The following is a 16,571-nucleotide window of genomic DNA, read 5'->3' as shown; positions in this document are numbered from 1 at the left end:
GAAGTGCTGATTCTATACCTTGCTGAGTTGTTATGTTTAATGTACTTTATTCACAATATAATCTTTTCTGCAGAAAGTCCTGCTATTCTTGCATTTATGATGCTAATATTTGAGTATGTCTTGAATTTAAGTCTGTTTTGATATCTATTTTGTTTTCTGAAAAAAACTATGACATGTACTCTAGGAACATCTATAAAACATAATGGGCCAGATTACAAGTGGCACGCTAGTGTTAGCGTGGGACGTGATAGACAACATTGTACAAAACACATCACAAACACATTAAAATAAACTTTTGCACACATATTTAGACTTGTAAAATATTAATAAAAATGTTCTTTAAGGCTTAAAAAGGATATGGTATATGACTAGGTATTTGAATGAAAAGGGCTATAATGTGTGTGTGTGTGTGTGTGTGTATATATATATATATATATATATATATATATATATATATATATATACACGCACACAAATTTTTTAGCCGTTTCCAGTTAAATACCTTGAAAATGTGAAATATAATTTCTTTCATAAAGGAAGAGTCCATGATCCATTACTCCTTGGAATTACTTTCCCTGCAACAAGCAGGAGGTAAAGATTCCCAAACCCCAAGAGCTCTATATAATCCCTCCCACCTCTACTGTAGTGATGTGCAGATGATGTCTTTGTTGAGAAGGGTTCTCAGTCTGAGTTGAGGCCCATTTCCCCTCAGAGTGCAGTGTATGTCAAGAGAGAAGATTAAGGAGTTTGGTGTGTGTCTTATTTTTTCTTTCCCATGGAAATTTAAGTCACTGTGCTCCCAAGGATGTTTCAGGGACTTGTCTTTTTCCTCCTCCTTTTGGATCTACACTTAACTCCTATACACCCAGATTACAAGTTGTGCTCTAAACCCGGTGCCTAAATAACGCCAAAAATTTAGCTGTACTGCACTTTCCATAGTGCTGCCATTACAAGTTACAAAAAACCTTCTTGTGTTGTGCAATATGGTGCGTTAAGCTCCATACCGCACAAAAGCCAAGTCCTGACTTGACGTGCTCATGCACGTATACCCCATAGACATCAATGGAGAAAAAAGCGAACCCCAATAGACATTAATGTTAGAAAAAAACTAACACCTGCGATTGCGTAATGGCGATCTCTGTAACGAAATGCTGGTATTGGTGAAGAGACAGGAAGTGAAAGTAACTAAGATTTCTCAAAGTGATGACTTAAGAACATTTGCTAATGTTGTTGATTGTTGTGCAGGGGAGAGGATGAGGACTGTTCCCATCAGTCTCCTTGTTGTCCATTCCTTTTCCTTTCTTTATTTACAGTATAACTACAAAATAGTTTTCAATATTTATGTGAGTATGGTATATAGCATACCAAAAGTGTTAAAAATACCAGTACATGTATATTCATTAATTAAAATATGATTTACTGTTCTGCTAATGTTTGTGTGTTTTCTTTAAGTTAAAAAATGTAATTTCTTTAAAATGGCACCAAACTTTAAGGGTGCGGCTTATAATCAGGAGCGGCCTATACTCTGAACAATATGGGTATATAAAAATGCCACATAAAGGTGTTAAGCTGTTAAAAAAAATAATAATAGTCATTTACCTAAAACACTCTCCTATTATGCTGGATAGCAGGAAAACCAGTCTTGTACTGAAAACATATCAGCTGAGGAGACACTATGACCTAGATTACAAGTTGTGCGGTACGGCTATACTGCTGAAAAAATAGCCTTTGCAAACGGAATATTCATCTCACCCGTATTACAAGTCGTGCAGTACGGCTATACCGCTTGTGTTTTAGCCTATATCGCAACTCTCCATTCCACACTCAAAAAATGGCTTTTGCATGTGGAATTTTCAACTCACCCGTATAACAGGTTGTGCGGTCCGGCTATTCTGCTAGCATTATAGTTTATACCGCTACGATCCATTCCGCTATCAAAGACCAGTAATGTGTTTTATTACTATAAGGAGATCTTGGTACTATCTCCATCTTCACTTTGTGAACATGGTTTGAAGATCAATTTGCTAAAGAGTTATTTAGTTCCTCAAACAAAGGTTACTCCATGAAACTCTCTCTAACAGATTAAAGTTGGTTTCGGCCTGTCAAAATCTTCACTTTCTCCAGTTTCCCACTCGTGCTGTTTGTATGGAGGTTCTAGGACGGTATTACGATTGCAGCATTCAATGCTATTCCACTTGCTCATATTAGACCACTTCAACTTCTGTATGCTTAGACAGTGGTGCAGAGATCATACTCTGTTGTCTCAGAGGATTTTTTTAGATTTCTCTGTCTTGGTGGCAGGGGGCTTCCTTTGCACAAACTATCTGGTCTGTGATCACTACAGATGCAAGTATTTCAGGATGGGGAGCTGTTTGGGGGTCTCTGATAGAGCACAGAGTTTGGGCTCCTTGGGAGACAATGTTGCCTTTAAACATCTTAGAACTTTGTGCAATTTTCAGAGCTCTTCAAGCTTGGCCCTTACTGAGAAGAGAATCTTCTCTCCAGTTCCAGTCAGACAATGTCACAGCTGTGGTGTGTGTCAAACATCAAGGGGGAACTCACAGTTCTGTAGCCATGAGGGAAGCTTATTTAATTCTGTCTTGGGCACAGACCAATTGCTGTCTAATTTCAGCAGTCCACATCCCACTGTTGTTCAATTGGAAAGCTGATTTTCTCAGCTTCTTCATCCAGGGGAATTGTCTAGATCTTTGGTGTTTTCCGGAAGTAGATATGACAGCCTCTTGGTTGAACAGCAAACTTCCCATGTACTTTCCAAGGTCAAGAGATCCTCGGGCGAAGTTTGTGGGTGCTCTGATAGCTGCATTGTCCTTTCAGCTGGCCTATGTGTTTCCTCTTCTGGTACATCTTTACAGAGTAGTCTCCAGAATCAAGCAGGAAAATTAATCAGTGATTCTAATTGCTCCAGCCTGGTCCCACAGAGTTTGGTTTGCAGATCTGGTTCAGATGTCCAGTTGCCGTCCCTGGCCTCTACCTCTTTGCCAAGTTCTGTTTTTCCATCAGGAACTGAAGTCTCTAAAGTTGATGGCATGGAGATTGAACAGTTAGTTCTTAGGAATATGGATTTCTCTGAGTCTGATTGAAGCCCTGATTAATGTTTGAAAGCCAGTTACCAGGAAAATGTATTATAAAGTTTTGAAATCTTTCATTTCCTGGTGTCTTGCTCATGTTTTTTTCTGGGCATTCTTTCAGTATTCCTAGAATTTTGACTTTTTCTGCAAGATGGTTTGGATAAAGGTTTATCTGCCAGTTCTTTGAAAGGGTGGATTTCTGCTTTTTCTGTTTCTTACTGGTATTCATGGTTTTATTCAAGCTTTGCTTCATATTTAGTCTGTTATTAAACCAATTTCTCCACCACCTTGGAACCTGAATCTGGTGCTGAAGGTCTTGCAGGCTCCTCCATTTGAGCCTATGCATAAGATGGACATTAAGTTTGTTTCTTCTGGCTATTTCCTCTGCAAGAAGAGTTTCTGAACTTGTTGCTCTTTCTTGTGATTCTCCTTATTTGATTTTTCATCAAGATAAGGCAGTTTTAAGAACAAAATTGTATTTTCTTCCTAAGTTTGTATCCTCGGATAATCTAAGCAGAGAAATTGTTGTCTCTTCTTTGTGTCCTAATCCTAAGAATTCTTCATAGAGGCTTCTTCACAATCTGGATGTTGATAGAGCCTTGAAGTATTATGTTAATTTTACTAAGGATTTCAGACAAACTTCAAGTTTGTTTGTGTATTTTTTGGTTCTAAGCAAGGTCAGAAAGCTTCTGCTGTATCTTTGGCTTCTTGGTTATTTTTTTATTTGTGAAGCTTACTTGAAGGCAGGTCAGACCCCTCCTAATTGGATTACTGCACATTAGATCAGTAGCTATTTCTTGGGCTTGTTGTCCAAATTTGCAAGGCAGCAACTTGGTCTTCATTGCATACTTTCCCTAAATTCTACCATTTTGATATTTTTACTTCTTCTGAGGCAGCCTTTGGTAGGAAGTTCCTTTAGGCAGTTGACTGAGCTTGATTTATTTTTGCCTGATAGTTAGATTTTTTTAGTGCACTAAAAATGCCCTTTTTGGGTTTTAGTGGGGTTGTGGATTTAGTTTTTCATGCTGTTGTTTCTGTGTAGATTTCCTGTTGTTGTTTTTAAGTTCATAATATATATATATATATATATATATATATATATATATATATATATATATCTTACACAACCTTAGCACTCCCTGTAAGGTAACAATGGCCGGTGCAGAGTCTCCAAACACACTCCAAAGAAATAACTTTCACCCGGTTTCTTCAATAGGGATGTTACCACTTTATTCACATATTGTGGTACACTTCACATCCAAACACATTCAATGTTTCAGTCCTCCACCCAGGGCTTTTTTTGTGGGGGTACTCACTGTTGCTGAGTGCCCCCACCATTTTTTTTAATGTTATGGCATTTTTGTTTTTCTGGCTCCTTTATTTTTTGCTCTTTATATATTTTCCTACCTTTTTTGCTTGGTTATACATCAGATTAACTACCATAGAGGTGTGAGGTGTTATATAGAGCTCCTGGAGTTTTGGAGTCCTTGCCTCCTCCTAGTGGCAGGGAAGGTAATTCCCAGTAGTATTGGATCTTGGATCCTTACCACCATGAAAGAAATTAATTTATCAAGTAAGCATAAGTTATGGGGGTTTTTTAAATTTAATTTTGATATTTATTAATGTGTTTTATTGTGTTTTAAATTGGAATGCTAAGTATTTCTGTTTTTCACTTAGAAAAAAAAATATTTTATATATATATATATATTTATATTTCTTTCTGTATATACAGTATATTTATTACTGTTTATTGTCCTATAGATATATATTTCTTTCATGTAATTGGCAAGAGTCCATGAGCTAGTGACATATGGGATATACAATCCTACCAGGAGGGGCAAAGTTTCCCAAACCTCAAAATGCCTATAAATACACCCCTCACCACACCCACAATTCAGTTTTACAAACTTTGCCTCCTATGGAGGTGGTGAAGTAAGTTTGTGCTAAGATTTCTACGTTCATACGCGCTTCTCAGCATTATTGAAGCCCGATTCCTCTCAGAGTACAGCGAATGTCAGAGGGACGTGAAGGGAGTATCGCTTATTGAATACGATGATTTTCCTAGCGGGGGTCTATTTAATAGGTTCTCTGTTATCGGTCGTAGAGATTCATCTCCTACCTCCCTTTTCAGATCGACGATATACTCTCAATTTACCAATACCTCTACTAATAACTGTTTTAGTACTGGTTTGGCTATCTGCTATATGTGGATGGGTGTCTTTTGGTAAGTATGTTTTTTATTACTTAAGACACCTCAGCTATGGTTGGGCACTTTATGCATTTATATAAAGTTCTAAATATATGTATTGTACTTATATTTGCCATGAGTCAGGTTCATGAATTTCCTTCTGCAGACTGTCAGTTTCATATTTGGGGAATATAAAAAAAATTTTAAGAAATTTATTTCTTACCTGGGGTTTAGTCTTTTTTTCAATTGACTACTTCTTACAAATTGCGGGTGGTATTAGGCCCGCGGGTGCGTCAAATGCTAAACTTTATTGCGTCATTCTTGGCGCGAAAATATTTTTGACGTGAAAAAATACGTCTATGACGCAACTTCGTCATTTCCGGCGTCATACTTGACACCGAGACCTTTCACACGGTTGCGTCATTAGTGACGCGAGTGTGTCATTTCCGGTTATTTTTTGGCACCAAAAAAGTTTGTTACGTTGTGCGTCATACTTGGCGCCAACACTTTTTCATTATTTCAGTACCCCATGAATGTTTGCCTCTTGCTTTTTACTCTATCAGAGGGCTATGCTATTTGCATTTTTTCCCATTCCTGAAACTGTCATATAAGATAAGGAAATAGATAATTTTGCTTTATATGTTGTTTTTTCTCTTACATTGTGCAAGATGTCTCAATCTGATCCTGTCTCAGAAGTTTCTGCTGGAACATTGCTGCCTGACATCGGTTCTACCAAAGCTAAGTGCATTTGTTGTAAAATTGTGAAAATTATTTCGCCGAATGTCATTTGTAATAGTTGTCATGATAAACTTTTACATGCAGATAGTGTATCCATCAGTATTAGTACATTGCCAGTTGCAGTTCCTTCAACTTCTAATGTGCATGATATACCTGTAAATTTTAAAGAATGCTGATTCTATCCTGAAGGCTTTGTCTGCATTTCCACCTTCTAATAAACATAAAAGGTCTTTTAAAACTTCTCATTTAGTTGATGAAATTTCAAATGACCAACAACATGATAATTTATCTTCTTCTTATGAGGATCTATCTGATACAGAAGATCCTTCCTCAGACATTGACACTGACAAATCTACTTATTTATTTAAAATAGAGTATATGCGTTCTTTATTAAAAGAAGTGTTAATTACTTTGGATATTGAGGTAACCTGTCCTCTTGACGTTCAGTCTAATTAACGTTTAAATGCTGTTTTTAAACCTCCTGTGGTTTCTCCAGGGGTTTTTCCTATTCCTGAGGCTATTTCTGATATGATTTCTAGGGAATGGAATAAGTCAGATACTTCTTTTATTCCTTCTTCAAGGTTTAAAAAATGGTATCCTTTACCAGCAAAATCTATAGAGTTTTGGTAAAAAATCCCCAAAGTTGATGGGGCTATTTCAACACTTGCTAAACGTACCACTATTCCTATGGAAGATAGTACTTCCTTTAAGGATCCTTTAGATAGGAAGCTTGAATCCTTTTCTAAGGAAGGCCTATTTATATTCAGGTCATCTTCTCAGACCTGCAATTTCTTTGGCTGATGTTGCGGCTGCATCAACTTTCTGGTTGGAGAATTTAGCGCAACAAGAATTGGATTCTGACATATCTAGCATTATTCGCTTACTGCAACATGCTAATGATTTTATTTGTGATGCCATTTTTAATATTATCAAAATTGATGTTAGATCCATGTCTTTAGCTATATTAGCTAGAAGAGCTTTGTGGCTTAAATCTTGGAATGCTGATATGACATCTAAATCTAGATTACTATCTCTTTCTTTCCAAGATAATAATTTATTTGGTTCTCAGTTGGATTCTATTATTTCAACTGTCACAGGGGGAAAGGGAGTTTTTCTGCCTCAGGATAAAAAACCTAAGGGTAAATCTAAGGCTTCTAACCGTTTTCGTTTCTTTCATCAGAATAAGGAACAAAAACTCAATCCTCCCCCCAAGGAATCTGCTTCCAATTGGAAGTCTTCCTCAAATTGGAATAAATCCAAGCCATTTAGGAAACCAAAGTCAGCCCCTAAGTCCGCATGATGGTGCGGCCCTCATTCCAGCTCAGCTGGTAGGGGCAGATTATGGTTTTTCAAGGATATTTGGATAAAATCTGTCCAAAATCATTGGATTCAGAGCATTGTCTCTCAAAGGTATCGAATAGGATTCAGAGTAAGACCTCCTGTGAGAAGATTTTTTCTCTCACGTATCCCAGTAAATCCAGTAAAAGCTCAGGCTTTCCTGAAGTGTGTTTCAGACCTGGAGTCTTCAGGGGTAATCATGCCTGTTCCTCCTCAGGAACAAGGTTTGGGGTTTTATTCAAACCTATTCATTGTACCAAAGAAAGAAAATTTATTCAGACCAGTTGAAATTTTTGAATCGTTATGTAAGAGTACCAACTTTCAAGATGGTGACTATAAGGACTATTCTGCCTTTTGTTCAGCAAGGACATTATATGTCCACAATAGACTTGCAGGATGCATACCTTCATATTCCGATTCATTCAGAACACTATCAGTTTCTGAGATTCTCATTTCTAAACAAGCATTACCAATTTGTTGCTCTTCCATTTGGCCTAGCAACAGCTCCAAGAATCTTTTCAAAGGTTCTGGGTGCCCTTTTATCTGTAATCAGAGAACAGGGTATTGCGGTGTTTCCTTATTTGGACGATATCTTGGTACTAGCTCAGTCTTTACGTACTGCAGAATCTCACACAAATCAACTAGTGTTGTTTCTTCGGAAACATGGTTGGAGGATTAATTTACCAAAAAGTTTCTTGATTCTTCAGACAAGGGTCACCTTTTTAGGCTTCCAGATAGATTCAGTGTCCATGACTCTGTCTCTAACAGACAAGAGACGTTTAAAATTGGTTGCAGCCTGCCGGCACCTTCAGTCTCAGTTATTCCCTTCAGTGGCTATGTGCATGGAAGTTTTAGGTCTCATGACTGCAGCATCGGACGCGATCCCCTTTGCTCGTTTTCACATGAAACCTCTACAGCTTTGTATGCTGAATCAATGGTGCAGGGATTATACAAAGATATCACAATTAATATCCTTGAATCCCAATGTACGACACTCTCTGACATGGTGGATAGATCACCATCGTTTAGTTCAAGGGGCTTCTTTTGTTCGGCCAACCTGGACTGTGATCACAACAGATGCGAGTCTTTCAGGTTGGGGAGCTGTTTGGGGATCTCTGACAGCACAAGGGGTTTGGAAATCTCAAGAGGCGAGATTACCAATAAATATTTTAGAACTCCGTGCAATTCTCATAGCTCTTCAGTTTTGGCCTCTGCTAAAGAGAGAACCGTTCATTTGTTTTCAGATAGACAATATCACAACAGTGGCTTATGTCAATCATCAGGGTGGGACTCACAGTCCCCAAGCTATGATAGAAGTATCTCGGATACTTGCATGGGCGGAATCCAGCTCCTGTCTAATCTCTGCGGTGCATATCCCAGGTGTAGACAATTGGGAGGCGCTTTATCTCAGCCGCCAGACTTTACATCCAGGGGAGTGGTCTCTCCATCCAGATGTGTTTTCTCAGATTGTTCAGATGTGGGGTCTTCCAGAGATAGATCTCATGGCCTCTCGTCTAAACAAGAAACTTCCCAGATACCTGTCCAGGTCCAGGGATGTTCAGGCGGAAGCAGTGGATGCGCTGACACTTCCTTGGTGTTATCATCCTGCTTATATTTTTCCGCCTCTAGTTCTCCATCCAAGAGTGATCTCCGAAATCATCATGGAACAGTCATTTGTGTTGCTGGTGGCTCCAGCATGGCCACACAGGTTTTGGTATGCGGATCTGGTTCGGATGTCCAGTTACCCGCACTGGCCACTTCTGTTACGGCCAGACCTACTATCTCAAGGTCCGTTTTTCCATCAGGATCTCAAATCATTAAATTTGAAGGTATGGAAATTGAACGCTTAGTGCCAAGTCATAGAGGTTTCTCTGACTCAGTGATTAATACTATGTTACAAGCTCGTAAATCTGTCTCTAGAAATATTTATTATAGAGTTTGGAAGACTTACATTTCTTTGTGTTCTTCTCATAAATTCTCCTGGCATTCTTTTAGAATTCCTAGAATTTTACAGTTTCTTCAGGATGGTTTGGATAAGGTTTTGTCTGCAAGTTCCTTGAAAGGACAAATCTCAGCTCTTTCTGTTTTATTTCACAGAAAGATTGCTATACTTCCTGATATACACTGTTTTGTACAGGCTTTAGTTCGTATTAAGCCTGTTATTAAATCAATTTCTCCTCCTTGGAGTCTTAATTTGGTTCTGAAGGCTTTGCAGGCTTCTCCATTTGAACCTATGCATTCTTTGGATATTAAACTACTTTCTTGGAAAGTGTTGTTTCTTTTGGCAATTTCTTCTGCTAGAAGAGTTTCTGAGTTATCTGCTCTTTCTTTTGAATCTCCTTTTCTGATTTTTCATCAGGATAAGGTAGTTTTGCGGACCTCTTTTCAATTTTTACCTAAGGTTGTGAATTCTAACAACATTAGTAGAGAAATTGTTGTCCCTTCCTTGTGTCCTAATCCTAAGAATTCTTTGGAAAGATCCTTACATTCTTTGGATGTGGTAAGCGCTTTGAAATATTATGTGGAAGCTACTAAAGATTTCAGGAAGAAATTTTTGATTCATCAAGCTTATTTGGAGCCCCGCCTCGGAGAATTACAGCTCATTCTTCTAGATCAGTCTCCACTTTGTGGGCTTTCAAGAATGAAGCTTCAGTTGATCAGATTTGCAAAGCGGCAACTTGGTCCTCTTTGCATACATTTACTAAATTCTACCGTTTTGACATATTTGCTTCTTCGGAAGCAGTTTTTGGTAGAAACGTTCTTCAGGCAGCTGTTTCAGTTTGATTCTTCTGCTTTTGATTTAAGTTTTTTTCTTTCAAAAATGAAAATAAACTAATTTTTTGGGGTTGTGGATTAATTTTTTCAGCGAAATGTGGCTGTTTTTATTTCTATTCCCTCCCTCTCTAGTGACTCTTGAGTGGAGATCCACATCTTGTGTATTGATATCCCATATGTCACTAGCTCATGGACTCTTGCCAATTACATGAAAGAAAACATAATTTATGTAAGAACTTACCTGATAAATTCATTTCTTTCATATTGGCAAGAGTCCATGAGGCCCACCCTTTTTATGGTGGTTATGATTTTTTGTATAAAGCACAATTATTTCCAAATTTTCTTTGTTGATGCTTTCTACTCCTTTCTTTATCACCCCACTGCTTGGCTATTAGTTAAACTGAATTGTGGGTGTGGTGAGGGGTGTATTTATAGGCATTTTGAGGTTTGGGAAACTTTGCCCCTCCTGGTAGGATTGTATATCCCATACGTCACTAGCTCATGGACTCTTGCCAATATGAAAGAAATGAATTTATCAAGTAAGTTCTTACATAAATTATGTTTTTACAAAAACTAAACTATATATATATATATATATATATATATATATATATATATATATATATATCAGTGTTAATTTTGACGGCAAATTTCGATTTAGTTTTAGTCTTTTGACTAAAATGCCATTTTAGTTTTAGTCGTATTTATTTATCTGAATTGTTTTAGTTTAAGTCTAGTTTTTGTCGACTGAATCACCATTTGAGTCGACTAAATCTCCAGTAGATTTGAGTCGACTAAAATCTAAGGGGTTTAGTTAAAGTGTACTGCATTATTATTATTATTTATGGTATTAAGGTTTAAACATGCAATACAGACACAGATTTAGCCGTTGTAATATATAACATCTTTATTAAACTTAAAATTAAATAAAACCAAGTTTCATAAACAAAGTCAGAAGTGCAACTTTAAAATATAACAAAGCAAAACTGTAAACTGTATTGGATGTATTGCACATATTACCAAATATAAAAACTTTAACTTTTCTCTGTTAATAATTAAAACAAGTATCAAGTAACTCAACACAACAAAGCGTTACTGCAGATAGCACAGGCACAGCATAACTTAAACCCATACCCTTGGGTTATGCTTATTTCTGTAGGAAGAATCAATTGATTGTTCACAGATTAGAAACATTTTCAGCAACGGTATTGGCACTGCTCTACAATTTCCAAACTCATTATATACTCCTGTAGTAAAGGTTTATTAACCCCTTAACGACCAAGGACGTGCCAGGAATGTCCTACAAAAAAACACCCTTAACGAACAAGGACGTTCCTGGCACGTCCTCTGGGGTTTGAAGCTCTGGAAGCGATCGATGTTCAGGCATCACTGCAATCCCCTTTCTACCCCACCGATGCAGAGAGAGCCACTCTGTGGCCCTCTCTGCATCGGACATTGATGGGGCCGATTGTTGGTGGGTTGCAGCTGCAGTAGGGAGGCGGGTGGGCGGCCCTTCGATGGCGACATCCGTCTGAGATGTCTGGGACCGAATCCTCAAGTGACGCGGTTGGGGGGGGGGCAACGTGTGCGCACCGCATTTACTTGGCCGGCAAAAGTCAATGGAAAGGAGGGAGAGGGAGGGCAGGATCAAACGAGCTGGGGAAGGGATCTGGGAGGGGGAGGGGGGTAGGGTATTGAGGGGGGCAGCTACACTACAGAAAATATAAATTTTGAATTTTAAAAATAAAAAAAAATAAAAAATTTTTGGGGCAAATGGTGTACTGGCAGACAGCTGCCAGTACCCAAGATGGCAGCAAATAGGTAGAGGGGGGAGGGTTAGAGAGCTGTATGGGGGCGATCAGGGAGGTTCGGGGCTAAGGGGGATCCTAAACAGCAGCATATGTAAATATGCTAAAAAATAAATAAATTCAAAGATACCTTTTATTTTAGTACTGGCAGACTTTCTGCCAGTACTTAAGATGGCGGGGACAGTTGTGGAGTGGGGGAGGGAAGGGAGCTGTTTGGGAGGGATCAGGGGGTGTGATGTGTCAGGTGGGAGGCTGATCTCTACACTAAAGCTAAAATTAACCCTGCAAGCTCCCTAGAAACTACCTAATTAACCCCTTCACTGCTAGCCATAATACATGTGTGATGCGCAGCGGCATTTAGTGGCCTTCTAATTACCAAAAAGCCACGCCAAAGCCATATATGTCTGCTATTTCTGAACAAAGGGGATCCCAGAGAAGCATTTACAACAATTTATGCCATAATTGCACAAGTTGTTTGTAAATAATTTCAGTGAGAAACCTAAAGTTTGTGAAAAAAATTGTGAAAAAGTGAACAATTTTTTTTATTTGATCGCATTTGGCGGTGAAATGGTGGCATGAAATATACAAAAATTGGCCTAGATCAATACTTTGGGATGTCTTCTAAAAATATATATATACATGTCAAGGGATATTCAGGGATTCCTGAAAGATATCAGTGTCCCAATGTAACTAGCGCTAATTTTGAAAAAAAAGTGGTTTGGAAATAGCAAAGTGCTACTTGTATTTATTGCCCTATAACTTGCAAAAAAAGCAAAGCACGTGTAAACATTGGGTATTTCTAAACTCAGGACAAAATTTAGAAACTATTTAGTATGGGTGTTTTTTTGTGGTTGTAGATGTGTAACAGATTTTGGGGGTCAAAGTTAGAAAAAGTGTGTTTTTTTTCAATTTTTTCCTCATATTTTATAAAAAAAATTATAGTAAATTATAAGCTATGATGAAAATAATTGTATTTCGAAAGTACATTTAATGGCGAGAAAAACGGTATATAATATGTGTGGGTACAGTAAATGAGTAAGAGGAAAATTACAGCCAAACACAGACATCGCAGAAATGCAAAAATAGCCTTGGTCCCAGACGGTCAACAAATTGAAAGTGGTCTGGTCACGAAGGGGTTAACCTGTTTTTATTTATGGTTTTAAGGTTTGAACATGCAATACAGATTTAACAGATTTAACTGTTGTGGTATATAATATGTCTTTATTTATCTTAAAATTTAATAAAATTAAGTTTCGTAAATTTTAAAAAAGAGCAGTAATTAGATATGGATTCATTATAACACCTTGCATAAACTGTTTTTGTCAGCAAATTTTGATTTAGTTTTAGTCATAGTCTTTGGACTAAAATGCCATTTTAGTTTTAGTCGTATTTTAGTCATCAGAATTTCTTTAGTTTTATACTCATTTAGCGTGCAAACAAAAAAGTTAGCGTTAGTGTGCCACTTGTAATCTGGCCCAATGTATGAAATAAATTAGTGTCCACAAATCCTATGCTAATAGATCAGGCATTTTCCTATATTTAAAGGGACACTAAACCCCAAAAAATTATTTCATGATTCAGGTAGATCATATAATTTTAAGCAACTTTCTAATTTACTCCTATTATCAATTTTTCTTTGTTCCCTTGCTATCTTTATTTGAAAAATCAGGAATCTAAGCTTACATGCCAACCCATTTTTGGTTCAGCACCTGGGTAGCGCTTGCTGACTGGTGGCTAAATGTAGATACCAATCAGCAAGCGCTACCCAGGTTCTGAACCAAAAATGGGCCGGCTCCTAAGCTTAAATTTCTGCTTTTCAAATAAAGACAGCAAGAGAAGGAAGAAAAATTGATAACAGGAGTAAATTAGAAAGTTGCTTAAAATTACATGTTCTATCTGAACCATGAAAGAAGAAAAAAATTGGGTTTAGTGTCCCTTTAATAATGGGTGGACTTGAATCTTTTTATTTCTTCTCCCCTCACTAGTAGTAAAATACAGTTATATTTTCCAGGTGTGTGTGTCTATAATAAAGGCTATGGACTATAAAACTAATATTGATTTTATTTTTTATTTTTCAAAGCCAGAGGAACCTTGCAGAAATTACTGAGCTGATTCACACTGCTTTCCTTGTGCACCGAGGTATTGTAAATATCAGAGACCTGAAGTCTTGTGATGGCCCTCTTAGAGACATGCAGTTTGGAAACAAAATGGCTATTTTAAGTGGAGACTTTCTATTGGCAAATGCTTGCTCAGGACTAGCTCAACTGCAGAATACAAAGGTAAGGACGATTTTATGCCCAGAACTTAATATAGGTAAAAAAGCACATTCATTTTAAAGGAAGATAAAAATGTACGTTCCATTGCAGTACTAATATTTTCATATTTATTTTATTACTTTTCAAAATGTATAATTAACATGTGAACCTGCTTGTCTGGCATGTCAGAATTTTACAACGATCTTAAACTCTGTTGCATTACAACTGCAGCTACTGAACAAGAAACAGTGTATAAATGGTTTATCCTATTCACTATAAAATGCTGGTAAATTAAGGGCTAAATAAGGAAATATAAACTCATTGGGGCATATGTATCAAGCTCTGAATGGAGCTTGATGCCCGGTGTTTCTGGCGAGTCTGCACGCTCTCCAGAAACAGCAGTTATGAAGCAGCGGTCACAAAGACCGCCACATCGCCGGAAATCAACCCGATCGGGTTGATTGACACCCCCCTATTGGCGGCCTATTGGCCGCGAGTCTGCAGGGGGCGGCGTTGCACCAGCAGCTCTTGTGAGCTGCTGGTGCAATGCTGAATACGGCAAGCGTATTGCTCGCCATATTCAGCGAGGATCAGGTCCGACAGACCTTTATAAGTAGAGCCCAATGTGTTTGCCAGCATAGATTTTATAGCTATTTACACTTTCTAGCAGATTGAAGAAACTTGTATCATTTGCAATACCATGTTAGGAAGGAAAAAACACCTTGAATTACAGGCTGATATCTTCTAAAGTGTTAAAAAAAAGATATAGAAGAACCAAGCAGTTGTCTCAATTTTGGTCTAAGGAAAATGTTGTTAGGTTCACTGAGGCACCATAGAAAGTCTGTGCATAACCCAGGGTTGAAAGTAGTTTCTGGTACCATATTATTGAATGCTTAGTTTGAATTAGGTGGATACACAATATGCCTAAATTAGTATGGATATTGTTTATATGTTTTAAAATATTTGTGATTCACTTTTAAAATGTAAACTAAAAGAAAAAAATCTGCTAAGATTGTGATTGGAGCTTGCAGAATGGTATCAAAGCAAGAGACAAAATTATATAATTAAATAGAAGATAATAATTTTAATAAAATTATAGAATTCAAGAATTGTAATTTTTTTTAAACAGTCTACTTAGTAATATTATTTTCATCTTATAAAAGTTCTGCTTTTAATAGTGTGTATGTACTAAATAGCTATACCTGCTTAGAGGGATAGTAAACCCACATTTTTACTTTCATGATTCAGATAGAGCATGCAATTTTAAGCAACTTTCTAATTTACTCCTATTATCAATTTTTCTTTGTACTCTTGTTATCTTTATTTGAAAAGCAAAGTAGGAATGTAAAAGCTTAGGAGCCGGCCCATTATTTGTTTAACACCTGGGTAACCCTTGCTGATTGATGGGTAAATGTAGCCAACAATCAGCAAGTGCTACTCAAGGTGCTGAACCAAAAATGGGCCGACTCTTAAGCTTACATTCCTGCTTTTTCAAATAAAGATACCAAGAGAATGAAGAAAAATTGACAATAGATGTAAATTAGAAAGTTGCTTAAAGGGACACTGAACCCAATTTTTTTCTTTTGTGATTCAGATAGAGCATGCAATTTTAAGCAACTTTCTAATTAACTCATATTATCAAATTTTCTTCATTCTCTTGGTATATTTATTTGAAAAGCAAGAATGTAGGTTTAGATGCTGGCCCATTTTTGGTGAACAACCTAGGTTGTCCTTGCTGATTGGACAGCACCAATAAACAAGTGCTGTCCATGGTTTTGAACCAAAAATGTGCTGGCTCTTTAGCTTAGAAGCCTTATTTTTCAAATAAAGATAGCAAGCGAACAAAGAAAAATTGATAATAGAAGTAAATTAGAACGTTGCTTAAAATTGCATGCTGAATCGTGAAAGAGAAAATGTGGGTACTATTCCTTTAAACAGTAGCATGGGCTGTGTGGAATCACTATCAGCAGTGCTGCTAGGTATATTTTCGACTCACCCAAAACCCCTTTTATCTTGTAAGTTAATAGTGTTATCCATGAAGACAAAAAAACTATAATAGAGGCAAAGTAGCCATCTAAGCAAATGTAAAAGAAAACAAAATAAACATTATCTCTCCGCTTTCCCTAACATGGCACTGTTTCACTTTCCACTTCTTCAGTGGATACATTAAAGTGATGGTAAATCCTAGCGTTTTTAAAACGCTAGGATTTACCAGTGCTACAAATAAAGGGGACTTTCAGTAATGAAGTATAAAAACTTTATGCTGAAAGTTCCTTTATTTGCCTGCAGCTTATACTGCACTAAGCGTCTCCGGCTTCCCACGGCAGAACGCTTTTTTTTTTCACTGAGGGAACATTTCCAACTCTTAGCCAATAGCCTT

At 37.3% G+C, this 16,571-nt stretch overlaps 1 protein-coding gene across 2 annotated transcripts in view; it reads left to right on the top strand.

The window, feature by feature from the left end:
• The window catches only part of PDSS2 (decaprenyl diphosphate synthase subunit 2), a 632,456-nt gene that overhangs the window by 309,299 nt on the left and 306,586 nt on the right, over positions 1 to 16,571 (top strand). For both annotated transcript variants that reach the window (XM_053710597.1, XM_053710598.1), the window contains exon 4: positions 14,017 to 14,215. In XM_053710597.1, the coding sequence (XP_053566572.1) occupies positions 14,017 to 14,215 (199 nt within the window). The remainder of the gene's footprint in view (positions 1 to 14,016; positions 14,216 to 16,571) is intronic.

This window comes from Bombina bombina, chromosome 4 (assembly GCF_027579735.1).
Source record: "Bombina bombina isolate aBomBom1 chromosome 4, aBomBom1.pri, whole genome shotgun sequence".
NCBI classification, from domain to species: Eukaryota; Metazoa; Chordata; class Amphibia; order Anura; family Bombinatoridae; genus Bombina; species Bombina bombina.
This window is presented reverse-complemented; position numbering and strand designations above follow the sequence as displayed.